This window comes from Telopea speciosissima, chromosome 10, assembly GCF_018873765.1.
Source record: "Telopea speciosissima isolate NSW1024214 ecotype Mountain lineage chromosome 10, Tspe_v1, whole genome shotgun sequence".
Taxonomy (NCBI): domain Eukaryota; kingdom Viridiplantae; phylum Streptophyta; class Magnoliopsida; order Proteales; family Proteaceae; genus Telopea; species Telopea speciosissima.
Window position 1 is genome coordinate 130,633 of NC_057925.1, and position 17,481 is coordinate 148,113.

At 39.8% G+C, this 17,481-nt stretch overlaps 2 protein-coding genes across 2 annotated transcripts in view; one reads left to right on the forward strand and one right to left on the reverse strand.

The window, feature by feature from the left end:
• Positions 1 to 454: 454 nt before the first annotated feature.
• LOC122642174 (uncharacterized mitochondrial protein AtMg00810-like) lies at positions 455 to 1,696 on the reverse strand. The gene has a single exon (XM_043835604.1). The coding sequence runs from the start codon at positions 1,694 to 1,696 to the stop codon at positions 455 to 457; it is 1,242 nt and encodes a 413-aa protein (XP_043691539.1).
• A 7,107-nt stretch (positions 1,697 to 8,803) lies between these two features.
• LOC122642407 (U11/U12 small nuclear ribonucleoprotein 65 kDa protein) overlaps positions 8,804 to 17,481 on the forward strand; it is a 58,493-nt gene continuing 49,815 nt past the window's right edge. Inside the window, exons 1-11 of the mRNA XM_043835860.1 lie at positions 8,804 to 8,938; positions 9,000 to 9,025; positions 9,076 to 9,315; positions 9,738 to 9,809; positions 10,053 to 10,292; positions 14,383 to 14,464; positions 14,617 to 14,808; positions 15,175 to 15,369; positions 15,461 to 15,628; positions 15,832 to 15,919; positions 16,212 to 16,270. Of these exons, the coding sequence (XP_043691795.1) occupies positions 9,116 to 9,315; positions 9,738 to 9,809; positions 10,053 to 10,292; positions 14,383 to 14,464; positions 14,617 to 14,808; positions 15,175 to 15,369; positions 15,461 to 15,628; positions 15,832 to 15,919; positions 16,212 to 16,270 (1,296 nt within the window). The 5' untranslated portion in view covers positions 8,804 to 8,938; positions 9,000 to 9,025; positions 9,076 to 9,115. The remainder of the gene's footprint in view (positions 8,939 to 8,999; positions 9,026 to 9,075; positions 9,316 to 9,737; positions 9,810 to 10,052; positions 10,293 to 14,382; positions 14,465 to 14,616; positions 14,809 to 15,174; positions 15,370 to 15,460; positions 15,629 to 15,831; positions 15,920 to 16,211; positions 16,271 to 17,481) is intronic.

The window sequence follows — 17,481 nt, forward strand, 5'->3', positions numbered from 1 at the left end:
CTCCAGTACCTAACAAGTTCCCTATTTTTATGCAATCCAGACTCCATTTTGAACTATGGAGAGGAACAAACTTACACATTTCTCCACAAAGAAAAGGTAAATTTTGAAGGTTTTGAGAAGATACAGTAGCTTTAAAGTCAAACCCAAGAAGCCTTAGAAACAAACACCCAACAAAATTGCTTGGAGAACCACTCCCAACCTACAAAAAAATTACCTTAACAAAAATGATTGGTCTTAGTTTTGTTTTCTGATAGAAAAAAAAAATCTAAAAATTAAAGAGAGCAAGAGAGAAAGCTGTTGAAAATGGTAATGAATCAGTGATTGATTCGTTACCAGTGTCTTGTATTTATATATTATTTTTACAGAGTTTGTTACAACAGCTGTACATAAAGACAAATTGTAACAATAAAAGGAATCTCAAAGTGAGGAATAATATCTGGGTGTGACATGGCGTTTAGGTTGAATGGTTCATCCTTGTATGACTGATATTGTGCTGACTTGGCTGTGATGTGGCATGACTGTGCTTATCATCCCCCTGCAAACTGATGGGTGGTAGCCAAAGAAGTTTGGATCGGTGAAAATTGAAGACAGCAGAGGATGACCCTTTGGTGAATATATCAGCAATTTGAGAGGGAGAGTGCACAAATTGCACCTTCAAAGTGTTGTTGAGAACCAAATCCCGGACAAAGTGATAGTCCATCTCTATGTGTTTGGTTCTTGCATGTAGAACAGGATTTGCTGCCATGTGGGTTGCGGAAATGTTATCACAGTGAAGGAGAAGAGGGTGTTTGAGTGAGACTTTGAGGTCGGATAGTAGATAGGAAAGCCATAGCATTTCAGATGTAGTGATGGCAAGAGCCTTGTACTCTGCTTCGGAGCTGCTTCTAGAGACTATAGGTTGCTTTTTGGAGCACCAAGACACCAATGTGTTGCCAAGAAAAACACAAAAACTAGTGGTAGACCACCGTGTATCTGGGTAGCCAGCCCAATCAGCATCCGTGTATGCTTGAAGATGAGTAATAGGGCCTGGCCTGATGACAATACCAGCTCCAAGTGTGTGTTTGAGATACCTTAAAATCCTCTTAACAGCAAGGAGATGTTCTGTAGTAGGTGAGTGCATGAATTGGCACACCTGATTTACTGCATAACAGAGGTCCGGACGGGTGATGGTTAAGTATTGCAATGCACCAACAATTTGCCTATACTTATGGGGATCTGGCAGAGATTCTCCTGCAGAGAAAGATAATTTGGAGCCAACAGTCACGGGTGTGGTACATGGCTTGCAGCCAGTCATTCCAATCCTGTGAAGCAAGTCAAGGCTGTATTTCTTTTGGGTAAGAAGAAGTCCAGTATGATTCTTGGTGGCTTCAATACCTAAGAAATAGTGCAAGTCCCCAAGGTCACTCATAGCAAAGGCAGTGCTAAGTTGTTGAATGAACTTATGAGGATGAGAAGAGTTATCACCTATGAGGATGATATCATCCACGTAAAGTAGAAGAACAAGGATGCCAAGATCAGAATGGTGAACAAACATAGAACTGTCAGCCGAGCTTTGTACAAAACCAGATTGAAGAAGAAATGAGCTAAATTCATGAAACCAGGCTCGGGGAGCTTGTCGTAGGCCATAGATGGCCTTGTTTAGCTTGCAAACATGAGTGGGGAAGTTGGGATCAGCAAAACCAGGGGCCTGTTCCATGTAAACCTCTTCATGAAGAGTGCCGTGGAGGAATGCATTTTTGACATCAAGTTGCTGGATGGACCATTTATTGGTGATAGCAAGAGTAAGAACTATCCGTATAGTGGCTGCCTTGACCACTGGGCTGAATATATCAATAAAGTCCACCCCAGGTTTTTAAAGGTATCCTTTGGCAACCAAATGTGCTTTAAAACGCTGGATTGAGCCATCATTGTGGGTCTTAATGCGATAGACCCATTTGCAGCTTATAATGTTGGAAGCACAAGTAGCAGGGACAAGGGACCAAGTATTATTGGATATGAGGGCCTGAAACTCATCCTCCATAGTAGAGACCCATCGTGGGTCTTTGGCAGCCTGCTTGTATGTAGTTGGTTCAGGGAGAGATGGGGAAATGGAGGTAAGAAAGGCATGAGGAATAGGGTGCTTTGTAGTAAGAAGAGAAATAGGGGTTTTTGCTATACGGGCGCCATTTTGACTCCTTGTTACCATGTGATGTCTCGGTGGTGGTGGGGGTGGTGAAGGCAGTGGTGAGGATGAAGATGAAGAGGGAAGAAGTTGGGTGTGAGGTTGGGGTGAAGGAGATGGTGATGGTGGTGGTGGTGGTGGTGGTTGGGGTGGTGGTTCAGGTGTAGCCCGTGGGGGTATTGGAGATGGTAAGGAAATGAAAGGAAGAGAGACTGTGCGTGATGGTGATGGAGGAGAGGTTGAGGATTGGAGTGTGGCAAAGGGGAAATGGGTCTCATTGAACACAACATGTTGAGAGATGTAAACTTTGCCACTTATAGGATCAAGACACCTATATCCACTGTGGACAGGACTATACCCCAGAAGAACACAGGCTTTTGACTTGGGAGAGAGTTTGTCATGCCGATAGGGTCTTAGACAGGGGAAGCACTGACAGCCGAATACCCTGAGGTGAGAGTAGGTGGGAGGCTTATTAAAGAGGAGCTCATAGGGTGACTTTCCTTGGAGGACAGGAGTAGGTAACCTATTAATAAGATAGATTGCTGTATTAAAAGCCTCCAACCAGTAGGCCTTGGGCATTTGGGCTTGAAATAGTAAAGTAAGACCCATGTCAGTGATGTGTCTATGTTTCCTCTCTGAAATCCCATGCTGTTCAGGTGTGTGGGGGCAAGAAATTCGAGAGACAATACCACAATCATCCAAATAGTCCTTGAATGGACCCCTTGTTAATTCCAAAGCCCCATCACTTTGAAAACCTTTAATTTTGTTTGAAAACTGATTTCCTGCCATGGTATTAAAATGCTGAAAGCAGTGGGGTGCATTGGATTTGAGATGAATAGGATAAAGCCAAGTGTATTTGGTGCATTGATCAACAAAAATGATATAGGAATGAAATCCACTAATTGAAACAGTTTGAGTTGGACCCCAAAGATCATAGTGAATGATTTCTAATGGTAGAGTGGGGCTCCTTACAAGAGATTGAAAAGGCAATTTATGATGCTTACCAAGTAAACAAGGCTCACAAACAAATTTAACAGATCTAGCAAAACTAAGAGACCTTTCACTTCGCAGATGCTGAAGAACCTTGGAGGATGGATGACCTAACCGTTGGTGCCAGAGAAGGTGAGAGGGACTGGTACTGACAAGTGCTTTGAAGGTGTGAGGAGAAGCATGCTTAGTAGTTGGCAAGCGATACAAACCATCCTTAAGCATTCCCTTGAGAAGAATTTGGCCTGTGGTGAGATCCTTAACACAAAAACCCCGAGAGTAAAACACAACACAACAATGATTATCATTAGTAAATTTAGAAATAGAGAGAAGATTGCGGGAAAGCTGGAGACCAACGAGAACATTGTTCAAAGAGAAATTAGAAGAAGTACTGGATAAAGAAGAAGAACATGATTGACTAATGGTTAAGGCCTTACCATCCCCAACAATAACCTGTTCAAAACCATTGTAGTCAGCAGACTGCTGAAGCAGAGTAGGATCAAACGTCATGTGAGTAGTGGATCCTGAGTCAACCACCCAATCGGAGTCCTCACTTGATGAAGGAAAAGAGCCAGAGTGACTAGATGGCCCAGAATTGTGTAGACCGGCAAAGGGTGGGGGTGCTAAGAGCTATTGCGACTGGCAGCATACCAAAAATAGCACCTGCTAGCTGGGTGACCAACTTTCGCACAGATCTGGCATTTGAGAGTCCGCTGGGTAAAGGGGTTAGGTGGGGTAGAATAGGACATGGTCCTCTAGGTGAAAGGGACATTAGGATTGTTACTGGATCTCTGAGAACCACGATTGGAATAAGTATTGGATCTCTGATAAGTAGGAGATCGGAAAGAGGATTGGGATGGTGATCGAGACTTAAAAGAAGGCTGATGAGAGGTCTATTTACCTCTGAAAGGACGAGAGTGGTTGGAATCGATTGAAAGCAGGGCAGTTTGAGATTGCAGGTCTGGTAGAGCTGCAGCAGAGGTCTGGCCATAACCTCATTGCAGACGTTGTTCATGGGTTAAGAGCTTAGCACGTAGCTCAGAGAAGGTAACAGGTGGAGAGGCATTCTCAATAGTTATGACAAAGCAGCAAGGGAGTCTGCAAGAGTCTTGATCCTGGTGAGGTATTCGGTTATGGTGGAAGTGCCTTTGACAATGGAGAGTAGGTCATTGTGCAGAAGGTTACGTCTAGCAGTCGATTGCTGATGAAACAAAGTGGCTAGAGAATCCCATACCTCTTTGGCAGTTTGTAAATCGAGAATATGGGAAGAGAGGGATTCATGGAGAGTAGCATTGATGCAAGCTCTAACAAGATGATCAGTTTTGCGCTAGGTCTGATATTCAGGGTTAGGTTTGAAGTGGTAATAACAGAACCAGAGGCCTCTGTTACAGAAGAGGTTATTGTTGCAGGTGGAGCTGAGAGGGATCCATCGATGTGATCAAGAAGCTCATAGCTGATAAAGATGGATTCAATTTGGTCCTTCCATAGGAGGTAGGTAATTAGGGCCATCGAGTTTAACAGAGATGAGGTTGCTAAGGCTGGTAATAGGAAAGGGAGACAAGGAGGAAGCCATTAACGAAGAAGAAGGAGAAAAGAGTTTTAGAAGGTTCTGTGCTCTGATACCATAAAGAGAGCAAGAGAGAAAGCTGTTGAAAATGGTAATGAATCAGTGATTGATTCGTTACCAGTGTCTTGAATTTATATATTACTTTTACAGAGTTTGTTACAACAGCTGTAGATAAAGACAAATTGTAACAATAAAAGGAATCTCAAAGTGAGGAATAATATCTGGGTGTGACATGGCATCTAGGTTGAATGGTTCATCCTTGTATGATTGATATTGTGTTGACTTGGCTGTGATGTGGCATGACTGTGCTTATCAAAAATAAGTAAAGAAAGGGGAAGAAAGAAACAAAGAAAGAGAAAAATAGGAACCTCCTTCATATGGGTTCTAGTATTGAACTTCAGAACTTGGGTTGAAGCAGGAACTTGCAATCTTGGAGGAGCCATTGGATTTTCAGATAAATTAGGGTCATTTGATTGTTTGAAAATGGGTGGTTGTGATCTTAGTGCACTATTAGTGAGCACCGCATTGTTCTCCTCAGCCACACCAAATTTAACATATTTGTCAGCTTCAAATTGCTTGAATGGCTTATAAACCTCAGGGGGTTTGGTAGTTGGAAACTCGTAGAGGAAATCAGAGAAGTCCTTTTCTAGAGAATTTTCAAGTGGGTATTGAATCTACGATGCCATATCATCTTCTTGAGTTAAATTACTTGAATTTCCAAAAGACCCATTTCCCTTAAGCATCGATTGATCAGTCTTTTGAACTTGTTTGGACTCATTAGCAATGAGACATGGTTTTTGATTTAACATAAACAAGAAAGACACACACACACACACAGTGCGTTGCCACTCACCCCATGGATTTCCTCTGCTGTCCCACAGGGAGGAGATCACCTTCCATATTCCAATTGGAGACACAGAGATTCATGGGCTGACAGATAGTAGTTACTCTGGAACAAGAAAAACACTACAGGAGCCTAATCATGACCTAAAAGAATTGTACCAAACTTTAAAACTAATAACAGTAAAAGGTCTTAGTGCCAAAACCTACATTTTAATAGACGAATAAGGATAAAAAGCAATAAAATGCAACTCTACAGAAGAATCAAAACTACCCTTTTCAAAATTCCTAAAAAGGAATTTGAAAGTTGCAGTGGGAGATAAAAGCAATGGACAGAAACCCAACTTATCGGAACCACTTACAAAGAATTCCTCAGTTTTAGATTCTTCGAGTCACAGCCACAAAAAAAGCAACCCAAAAAGGTAAAATTAAGAAATAGAAGAAGGTTGCACATATCAGATGTACCATTAGAAGAAGGTTAAAATATCAGATGTAAATAATTCCACAAAGCAAATAATATAAAATATAATAAGACAAATTAAGAAGCAAATAATACAAAAAATAATAAGACAATATGTCATACCTGCGGTAATCCAAGATGAATCTTCCAGTGGAGATTTTCAATAAGAGAAGAATCGAGTCTAATTGAACTTTCTAAAACCTGAAATGGAAAAAACTTTGGTTAGCAACCAGAACCAAACACGTACAATCCAATTTTTTATTTATTTATAATAAAACCCTAACCTGCAATTTCCACATTTATAACTCAAAACCTGCTAGGGTTAAACTCTAGGTATACAAAACCAAAGATAGAGAAGGCGAGAGGGAGAGAGAGAGCAAGAGCGATAGAGAGAGAGATACAGAGATGGAGAGAGATAACGAGAGCGACAAAGATAGAGACATAGAGAGATAATAAAAGAGATAGAGAGGGATAACGAGAGAGAGAGAGAGAGAGAGAGAGAGAGAGAGAGAGAGAGAGAGAGAGTAGTGATCTTACCTTCGCTTGAGACGAACAGTCAAAGGTTCGTAGTTGTAGGTTTCGTTTCCACCCTGCTTTTCCCTTCGCTTGAGACGAACAGTCGAGGGTTGTGGTTTTTGCTCGATAGTTTGAGGATCAAAGTAGATTCATAAAAATAAATGGAATTTACAGTTGGGTTACATTTTATTGAATCAAATATGAGTCCACCTATACAAATGGACCAAAAAATGATGCACATTTACATAGAAAAAGTGGAATCATGTGGATTCATGAACCTAAATCCGTTCATTACCAATTTGAACCTAACAGTTTTTATAATTCAGATTCATGAATCCATTGATACATCACCAGTTGGTTCATCTAACCAAACACTTCCTAAGGGTGTCAAGTGGTTCGGTTTTGGGCTATCAATTTGGTTCCTTAACGTTTCATTCCTAACAGGTCAGGACCAGAACCAAACTAATTAGCTAACCGGATCCAAAATTGAGATGCAGGACCATTAACTAGTGGGTGGGCTGTTTCCAGTTCCTAATCGGTTCCAAGCAGTCCAAAAAAAAAAAAAAAAAAAAAAAAACCTAACACTACTATGTATATTCAATAATAATATAGTAAGATTAATTTCAATCAAACGAGATATGTAGCCCACCATCAATTTTTTTCTCAAATCACAAAATTAGTCTATATTTCCTCTTGTTTTACATTCAATTAATAAATAGGAACACCACTACAATGAGAGAGAGAGAGAGAGAGAGAGTTGTGATCTTACCTTCGCTTGAGACGAACAGTCGAAGGTTCGTAGTTGCAGGTTTCGTTTCCACCCTGCTTTTCCCTTCGCTTGAGACGAACAGTCGAGGGTTGTGGTTTTTGCCCGATAGTTTGAGGATCAAAGTAGATTCACAAAAATAAATGATATTTATCGTTGGGTTACATTTTGTTGAATCAAATATGAGTCCACCTATACAGATGGACCAAAAAATGATGCACATTTACATAGAAAAAGTGGAATCATGTGGATTCATGAACCCAAATCCGTTTATCACCAATTTGAACCTAACAGTTTTTACAATTCAGATTCATGAATCCATTGATACATCACCAGTTGCTTCGTCTAACCAAACACTTCCTAAGGGTGTCAATTGGTTCGATTTTGGGCTATCAATTTGGTTCCTTAACGTTTCATACCTAACAGGTCAGGACCAGAATCAAACTAATTAGCTAACCGGTTCCAAAATTGAGATGCATGACCATTAACTAGTGGGTGGGCTGGTTCCAATTCCTAATCGGTTCCAAGTAGTCCAAAAAAAAAAAAAAAAACCTAACACTATTATGTATATTCAATAATAATATAGTAAGATTAATTTCAATCAAACGAGATATGTAGCCCACCATCAATTTTTTCTCAACTCACAAAATTAGTCTATATTTCCTCTTGTTTTACATTCAATTAATAAATAGGAACACCACTATCCTTATAAGAAATTAAGATTATTGTAAGAGATGTTCTTAAGTTAGCATTCCCAATTGAACCTTTAAATTAATAGTCAAATATTTAGCAAAATAGTACATGGGACAATAGGTACCGGTCAAAATTGAATCATAAAATTCTTAAGAATTACATAATATATTGGGTTAGGATTTGGATTTGCACTGGTTCCTAGTTGGTCTATTGGTTTTAGAACTGTTGGGAGACCAATATAACAACCGGTAAATCCAGAATCAAATCAATAACTTAATTGGGTACATCCATAAACGGATCAATATGGCATTGGATGGACCGATTCCGGTTCATAGCTTGTCGGTTCTGGTTCTAGTCCAAAGCTGACAACCCTAATTCGAATCGACATGGAGCAATCAGAATCGGCTGGAAACTGAAAGAAATGACGAGATATAAGTGTAAATTGTCTGGATCGATCAGTGTCGATTCCGATACAAAACGGTCGATTCTGCTGATCGGTTCCGATTCCCATTTTTGAACCATCTGGTTCTACAAATTCCAGAACCTAAAATCCTTCCAGCGATTGTCTAGATGCCCTAGCAATGGAATGCAACGACCAGTAGTCACCAACAGACGTTAGAGAGAGAGAGAGAGAGAGAGAGAGAGAGAGAGTGGCAGATGAGTGAAGAACAACGACAGAGATACTTGCATGTAGAGAGGGGGAATAAAGGAAGGGGCGATGGATGGTTTGCAGTTGCAACTCGATGTTAGCGGGAACGTACTTTTCCCCCCAAACTATGAAAATTTGCGAGCTCGGTTTCTCTAGAAAGCAAGCGAAGGCCTTTGATACGGTTACAAACAGGGTTTAGTAAGCGAATCGGAGAGATGAGTGATTAGGTTTTGCAGAGAGGAGACATCGGTCGGATCGTGGATAAACTTGGGTGGCTGGTCAGCGAGTGAAAATTCTCCTTGTCACCTGCGATTCCGCGACTGCAAAGTGCGAACTCCTTTTTTTCCCTCCGTCCCTCGGGGGTCAGTTGTGCAAATTGCAGAGAAAGTAAAACCAAGTTTTTCCTGGACTTCTCCTCCAGTCCATATATTGCTGTAGTAATAAATCAGTAGTAGAGTGGTTGTCCTCTATCGCAAATGCATATCAATATGAATCCTCAGGCGCAACATTTCGGATTTAAAGGCAGCGAAGAAGCGATGCCGAAACCCCAAGCGGACGAAGAGGTGGCGACAACCCTTTTGGTTCGGCATCTCCCCGAGGCCATTCCTCACGAAACACTCTCTCGCCTCCTCTCTCATTACGGTGCTTCCTCTGTTCGTCCCTGCGCGGGTGGAAGGTAGGTATCTGTTCGTCCCTGCGCTGGTAGATGGTAGGTACCAATTGCCTTTGGCCTGCGGGGAATTTTATCTAACTTACTAACATAATTATCGTTTTTCTTCAACCTTTCTGCACTGAACTCTTCGACAAGTACAAAAGAGAATCTGCCGGGGTGGGGGGTGGGTGGGTTGAGGTGGGACAGAGAGGCAACTAATGTTTGATTTATTGATTAGAATCGGTTCATTCTTTCCCTAACTTCGTAGTTATCGGCTGACACTGAGAACTACAGGAACCAATTTTGCAATTCGCACAGTTTGCGACACTCCTGCTTGACCCGGGCTTGGGCTGGCGGAGCCATTCGTTTCCCCCCCCCCCCCCCTGTTCTATCACTTGTGTTTGTTATTTGGATGGTTCATCGTCGTTCTCTGTGCTACCGTGCAGATTGAGGAATTGTGCTTTTGTTGATTTCAAGGACGAAACTCTGGCTTTTCAAGCACAATCGCAACTAAACCGGTACTCATCTGGTTTATTACCATGGTTTTGGTGCAACTCCCATTTGGTTACAAGTAGCTTACAAGGGAATTTTGCTGGTGCTTCATTTCATTTAGTCCGGATTTAGATCCATCTTTTAATTTTCTTTTTATGGATTTAATATTCTCTTCTATTCTGCTATTTCTGTCCAGGAATGCCTTAATTAACCATGTATGGTAGATATACCTGAGCATCTTACTTACAGTAGAAGTTTGTTTGTCCCAGGTTGAGGTTTCTTGGTAAAGTATTGTCAGTGGAGAGAGCAAGTAAACAAATATTGAATAATAAGAACCAGCAAAATGAAGTACAACTAGGGAAAGACTTGAATTCTCTGCCTACATCCCAGCAAAAAGATACTTCTTTACCTAGAAGTATGACTAGAGGAGCCAATGCAGACTCGTTATCCATCGGTGAACCTATTGCTAAGAGACTTGGTGTTGACTATCCATTCCCTCCTAATCTTGAGTATGTTTTCAGCTTTTTATTATCTCTTCTGTTACTTGTAGCACTTTCATGTGTATATGCTTCACAAAATTATGGATTCCAAATCATTATGTTATCATCTACTGATTTTGTTTCCTGCAGTTTTGTGCATTCTTTCTTATCTGCTGGTTTTATAATGGTTTATTTAGTTCAATTTTTGTCTTTGTTTGAATGTGATTTTCTTTTTTCCCATAGAAGCTTAAGTGCGAAAACTTAACAACAGAAATCAATTGCTGAGAAACTTGATCAAGTTGGAACTTGACTCTTCTGTTACTTCCATTTCCGATCTCTGAAAGCCAAAATAGAACCATCTCCCAAACGATCAATTTTGGTGATATTGTTCACCTGCCAAGTCTCCCTAACCTGGTTGAACCCAACTCTGGTTTTTCTGATGCAGGTGCACTACCTTGGATCGACCCAAACCCAGTTGGGTATCCAGATGGAGATGAACCGGGTCCAATAACAAGCCCCAAAACCAGCCCAGCAAGGTTGTGGGATTCGACTGCTGTGAGAGGCAGCTTGTTTAAATAATGTGGCAAGTTTTTGTTGGTTTGATGGAGCATCACCTAAGGCAGCCCCAGCCCAGAGAGAAGCATGAAGAAGACAAGATACCAAGACAGAAATTAAAAAAGAAGGTACTGTTCACATGAACAGTACCCAAGTTACTGTTCACGTGAACAGTGATTTTGGGGGCACATATGGACAGCTTTTTTCCTATTTTTGTTTAGCTGTGTTAGTTTACCTTGTTTCCATTTTACAGTTTGGTTGTAATAGGATATTAGATAGTTTCTAAATTCAGTTTTAGCAAGTTAGTACTAGTTTTTAAGTTCAAATTTAGAAAGTATGCTTAGCTTTTATTTAGAAGTCTCTATTTTCTTGAGTTTCTATTTCAGTCCTTTGTTTCATTTTAGTTAGATTTAGTTTAAATTTTCGTTTGGTTGCTATTTTTGGGACTTTCTATTTTGTGAAGCTTATGCCAATTGCCAAGCTATAAATAGGCCCCATAAGTTGTACTTGAATTCAGACTTGATTAATGGAATTTCTATTGCTTGCTTGCAAGTGTTTGGTCTGAGAAGACTTGTGTTCAACAACTGAGATTTCTGTGGGTGAGAGACCTAAGGCTGAGATAGCCTCATAGCCTTATAGCCTACCCCCTCCTATCCCTATCCCCCCTTCATATATCTGTATCCCCTTCTTCTTCTTATCCTTTTTTTTATGTTGTTCTTTCATGTGTAAACAGAAAAAAAGCAATATAAGTTATAGTTATTCAATTTGTTCATCCTTATTGTGTTGAACCTGGTTGCAATCGATCTCCCATTGGTTTCCTTGGTTCTAGGTCGACTTTTACATTATTTGGTATCAGAGCTATGGAAGAGGGGAGTTCTAACAACCCTAACCATGCTCCGTTAAATGCTAATGAAGCTTTTGCCTTAGCTATTTGACAGCTGAACGAAGAAGTTGCTTCTATGTACAGAGAGATGCAAGAATTGAAGGAATCCACTAGACAAACTATTGGACAGCAAATTGTTGAGAGGTTTCCTAGTTATCCTCCTCGTACACCACAAAGAATCATCCGTCAACCATCCTTGTACGATGAAGAAGCTGTTGACTTTGGTGCACAATGTCAAACTTGAACTAAAAGACTAAAATGGGAAAGCTGATCCACTTCTGTTCTATGAATGGATGTGTGCTTTAGATGATTACTTCGATTGGTTTGCCTTGTTTGAAGAGCGAAAGATGAAGCTGGCTTGTGCCGAGCTGATTGGGGCAGCAAGAGAGTGGTGGCGTATACATGAGGAAAGGTTTTACCGTCGTCGTGAAGAACCTACCACATGGGAGGAGATGAAAGAAATATTGATGGACAAATATTTATTCTCTACCTTTCGGCGAAGGTTACATGATCAGCTCAATACTATTCGCCAAGGCTCCATGATCGTTGACGTTTTGAAGATGGAAGAGCAACAAGAGAATAAACCTCCAATCAGTGAACCAAAACTTGAAATTAAGGTTAATGTTGAAGAAGTGCTAGCGATTTCTATCATCAAAGAGGATCTAGTCCTTGATGTTTCGAATGTCGAGGCTTACATTGAAGAAATTGACGCTAGAAAACTTGAGGCCGTGGACAATGTGGAAAGTGGCACTATAGTTGACGAAGTGGTTGAAGAAACCATTGAGGAGATTGTGAATGACAAGGAAGAATTTAAAGAGCTTGAGTCTGAAGCAAAGAAGATCGAAGAAACATTTATGGACAACCCATGGACATGACTGATGATGTGGAGGTTGAACACGTGGAATTTGTTATTCCACCAAACTACTTTGAAGAACGAATTCCACACATTCTGGATTACATCCGTATCTTCAATGAGATGCAAGAATATTTGTTTGGACAGAATTGAGTCTTGGGTCTAGTAGGATTTTAGGAAGTTCATTTTATTCGGGAAAGTATTATGTAATCTTTTAATTTGGGTAGATAGCAAATTATTTTAGTTTCAGTTTTAGAGTCTAACTAGGAGTCGTTGAGTCTTTGGTTTTTGTCTTTGTTTTTCCCCTTTAAATACTTGCATCGTAACCAATGTGAGAACAAATTGAATAGAATGGAACAGTGAAGTGTTTGTGAGTGCCTACGTGGCCAAAAGTGCTTGTGCGATCTTCTACTTCCCCCTTCCCTTCTTCTTGTGCATTCCTCTCTCCCCTGCAAATCTGATTTCTTCTCAGATATTCCCTTTCCCCCACCGGCCCTCCACCATTTTCATTTGCGAATAAATCCATAGTTGTCAAGGCGTCGCCTAGGCGCCGCTTAGGCGTCCAGAGGGTTTTGTTGGGGCCTAGGCGACAGCCGCCTTATTGCAGAGCGCCTTGCACTGGCTTTTAATGGTATCGAACCCGGTATTGGCCTTTATTTATGCCAAATATCATTAAATGTAATTTCATTTACTTAAGATATTATTCATAAATAGGCAAATACCCCCTTATTTGAATCTAGTAAAAATAGTTAAAAATCAAATTCCAAAAGGGTAAAAAGTCAACCCCCCAGTTCAAGAACAAAAACTTGATTTTTGGTGGTAGGTGAAATTTTTAACTTTCAAATGCTGGGGTTTTCTCAAATCTAAAAATTTTATAAATCTTAATATGGTAAAACATTGCTAAAAACCAAAAGTGCGGTAAAATTATTCATTTGTTTTGATATATTAAAAAATATTTTCATTCAGAGAGATTTTGACAGCATTCACGCAGACCAAATAAGGTTTGACCGGAACAGATAAATCAGATTTATGCAATTATGGATTTGTTGGAAAGCTGGTTTTGTGCTCTAACTAATACAAAAGGTCTCATGTAAAAATAAAATTATTTGAGTAGTCAAACTTCTTAGAGAACAAGAACATCTCTCTAAATCGGGAGCAATTTAATTACTTATAGATAAGATCATATTTTCTAAGAACAGTACAAACCAAATGTATGTTTTGATTGTTTCAAACTTCCAATAGCTTGCTTCTTCAGTTCTGCTGTCTTGATGACTTGATGTGGCTTGATATTGATTTTTGATGACTTGATGTGGCTTAATATTATTTTTGATGACTTGATGTGACTTAATGTTGATTTTTGATGACTTGAGGAGACTTAATGTTGATTTTTGATGATATAAGGTATATATTGTCGCATTAGCATACTAAATAATGTTAGAAAAAGGGGGAAATAAAAAATAACTCTCGAGAGCACCTAGGTGACGCCTAGGTACGTGCCTTGTCGCCTAAGCGCTTAGGCACCTCTCCACCGCCTTGGGTTGCCTTGCCACCTCGACAACTATGAATAAATCCACAGTGCATGAACTCAACAACCAAACCTGCTACACACCTTCTCCCATCTTTAAAATTACAGTAGGCTGTTAAATATGACTAGTATGCCATGTGTAAGCACCCTAAATTTTGGTTCTCCTTTGAACAGTTGATTTTACAGTTCCTATATGTTATTTATCAGGAAAAAAATTTTCATGTTGCATACTAAGAGGTTTCTCTTTACTTATGAATTTATTTATTTTTTTCATCTCCTGTTGAGTGGCTCTCCTGTGTTTTAGGTATGCATATCCACCTCCTGATGGGAACATACTGACCAACATTGTGAATGCTCTCATTGCTGTTCCTCGCTTTTATACACAGGTTCCTCCAACTTCTACATGTGGCATATTAAAAAGAGTTTAACATTTAATCTCTTTTCTTCTTGAGTCTGAGGTGTTATGATTTAGGAAACTGTAAGTTTCTAGTGACTGAATTCATTTTCTTTTTATTTTTAATTCAACTTTTTCTTACAGGTATTGCATTTGATGAACAAAATGAACATTCCAGCACCATTCCGTATGGCACTGCCCACTCCACCTCTACCACCTTCGGTAGCTGCTGCACCACCGCCACCACCACCGCCACAGCCGCCGCCTCCTGTAGTTGCAAAGCGTCATGTGGCAGATCTATCTAGTGAAGAGTCAGAATTGGAGTCTTCAGAGGAGGTATTTTCTGGTCTATTCGTCAATCTCCTACGCATATGTTTGTGCATTGTTTGGATGTTGGATTCTGGCAGGAGTATAAGGGCTTAAAACTGGTGTATGGGACGAGTTTGTTTTCAGTTTTAGAAGTAAAGTGGTTTTTTTTAATAATGTAATTCTCTCTAAAGTATGTTGGAACTTGCTGTAGATGTACATCTATGTTATATTCCATTGGAAAGAACTGAAGACATTTAAAACTGAAATCCTGGAGCCTTATAACGTGGAACACATCAGTGTCTGTTCTTTACCTACACATCAGAGACATTCATTCTGATCCCTGTGCTATAATAACTGTGGAATTGATTAATGTTGAGCATCTGATGTTTCCAGGGTGATGATGATAACAACAATTTCTCCATCGGGGATTCAAGAATTTTGAAGCATGGACGAAAGCGTGCAAGGCGAGAAGTTATTGTTGGTCCAGCAATCGATAAAGAAGTGGCGCATGAGGCTGTCGGATTGAAACCGTCCACCTTGGTTCCAAAAGAGATCCCAACGATAAAAAAGAATAGCTCCGTAATAAAGGTTTAGCATCTTACTGTTTAAAGAGAATGTTTGAAGATGCACTTGCCTTTTCATTTATATATATATATATATTAAATTTTCACTATTGCAGATCAAAATTGCCCCTAAACCTGCACATGAGCCTAAGCACGATGATGAAAACAAGGAATCAGTAGAGCAAGCCAAAGAGGATTTGGAGCATAAACCTTATGCTACGCCTGAGGAAATTGAGAGTGGAAAGTTGCCACCAGAGGAAATCTTATCACTTCCAATGTTTAAGGTATCAGAAGCTGAAGTTCAGAGGGAAGGAGGGAGGGAGGGTCTGTGAATTTCTATCATTTTTATAACTTATATAAACTAACTTTTATCTCTATCCTTTCTAGCAATAAATACTGCGTCCTTTGCAGCTGCTATTGGTAGTGTAGGCTAGAACTGTGCTTTACTTTCCTCTAATGCATGAATTTTTCTGCTTATAATATGCAGAACTACTCAGCTGGCAATCCTGCTTGTGTGTTGTACATCAAGAACTTGGCAAAAGATTTGGTTCCTGGAGACCTATACTTCATATTTGGTAGGTGCCTATGAAAAGTGATGCTAGCTGAACCCCAACTTAAACTTCCTCTGAACTTTATTTTTCCAATGTTTTTATCAGAAAATTTCAGAAAATAAACAGAGGAAAGCATCTACATCTTAAGTTGTGCAATAAGACATCTTTGGTTTGATTTTTCTATTTTGTGAACATTGAACTGATGAAGTTTCAATTTCAGATTATTGCTTTCTTTTCTTTTTACCCCTTTTTTGGTCCTTCAAATCTTTACAAAGTTGTTTTTACTTCAATTTCTTGTCCTCATGTTGAACTGCAGGATCTCTTTTTGGTAGTGTGGAGGCAGCTAAATCTGGTCTAAATGTTAAGTTAATGCAGGTTAGGCCTCTCGAATGCTGTTGCTTCTACGGACTGAGCTTTTCCTTTCTTGCCCATTGTTAATGTAGAAGTATTTACTTTATTGAAAACTCACTATTTGTTGTCTGTAATTTGATTGAGTTAATTAATTTAATTGTTGGAAAGAACAAGAAGAGGAATAAGGATGGGGTAATTTATTTGTCCAGAAAAAAGGACTAGAGTTGGAGGGAACTAGTATAACTAAAGTATGGGATGGAACTTGGATCAGAAGCTAGAGGAAGAAAAAAAGAATTAAGGACCAAAACATAGCATTCTTCTATTAAAAAACATCATAGTACGAAATATAATGTAAATGGCATCAAGTGAAAGACCAAACTTACCCATGTGAGAAGTTGATAAGAACAAACTAAATGCTGCGATGATTGGTCTCATGTTGGAGAATTATATCATGTTCCACTTCTCCTAAGGTCATTTTAGGTCTGCCCTTGGATAATCCAAAGACTCTTTTACTTCCTTCAATCTGAATCAAATCACTCCTCCATATTGGTGCATCCAAAGGCCTCCGTTGAACATGGCCATGCACTGAAATCCACAACTAATCGTGTTATTGAGGATATAATCAAGTTGATCATAAAATCAATTAACTTGTTGGCTATCTGTCAATGATTGTATATGCCCCAATGAAATGACACTATAATGTAAGACTAGAATTAGGATAGGGATAAGCCTAGGCAGGATCAAATAGAAAACACCCCCAATAAACAAGAAATCATATGAGCGAACCAAGAGAACAGTGGGACTACATCATATGAGGAAACCAAGAGAACAAAAAAAGGGCATACCCAGTGCACGAGGCTCCCGCCATTGCGGGCTCCGGGGAGGGTTGTAATGTATGCAGCCTTACCCCTGCTTTCGCAAAGAGGCTGTTTCCAGACTCGAACCCGTGACCACTTGGTCACAATGTAGCAACCTTTACCGTTGAACCAAGAGAACAATCGGAACTAAATCATATGAGGAAACCAAGAGAACCATGGGAACTCAAATATATTAGGTTAGGGATGGGGATTTTATAGGAATTAGGGTAATGGTGTTGTTGATAATAGATATTGATTTGCATGATTTCAGAGAAGTATTAAATTGATTTCAGCAAACCAAAAGGGTGGGGACAGAATTGGCAGCAAGGTTTTTTTTTTGAGAAATAGGGTGAAACTAGGGTTAGGGTTTAGAAGGGG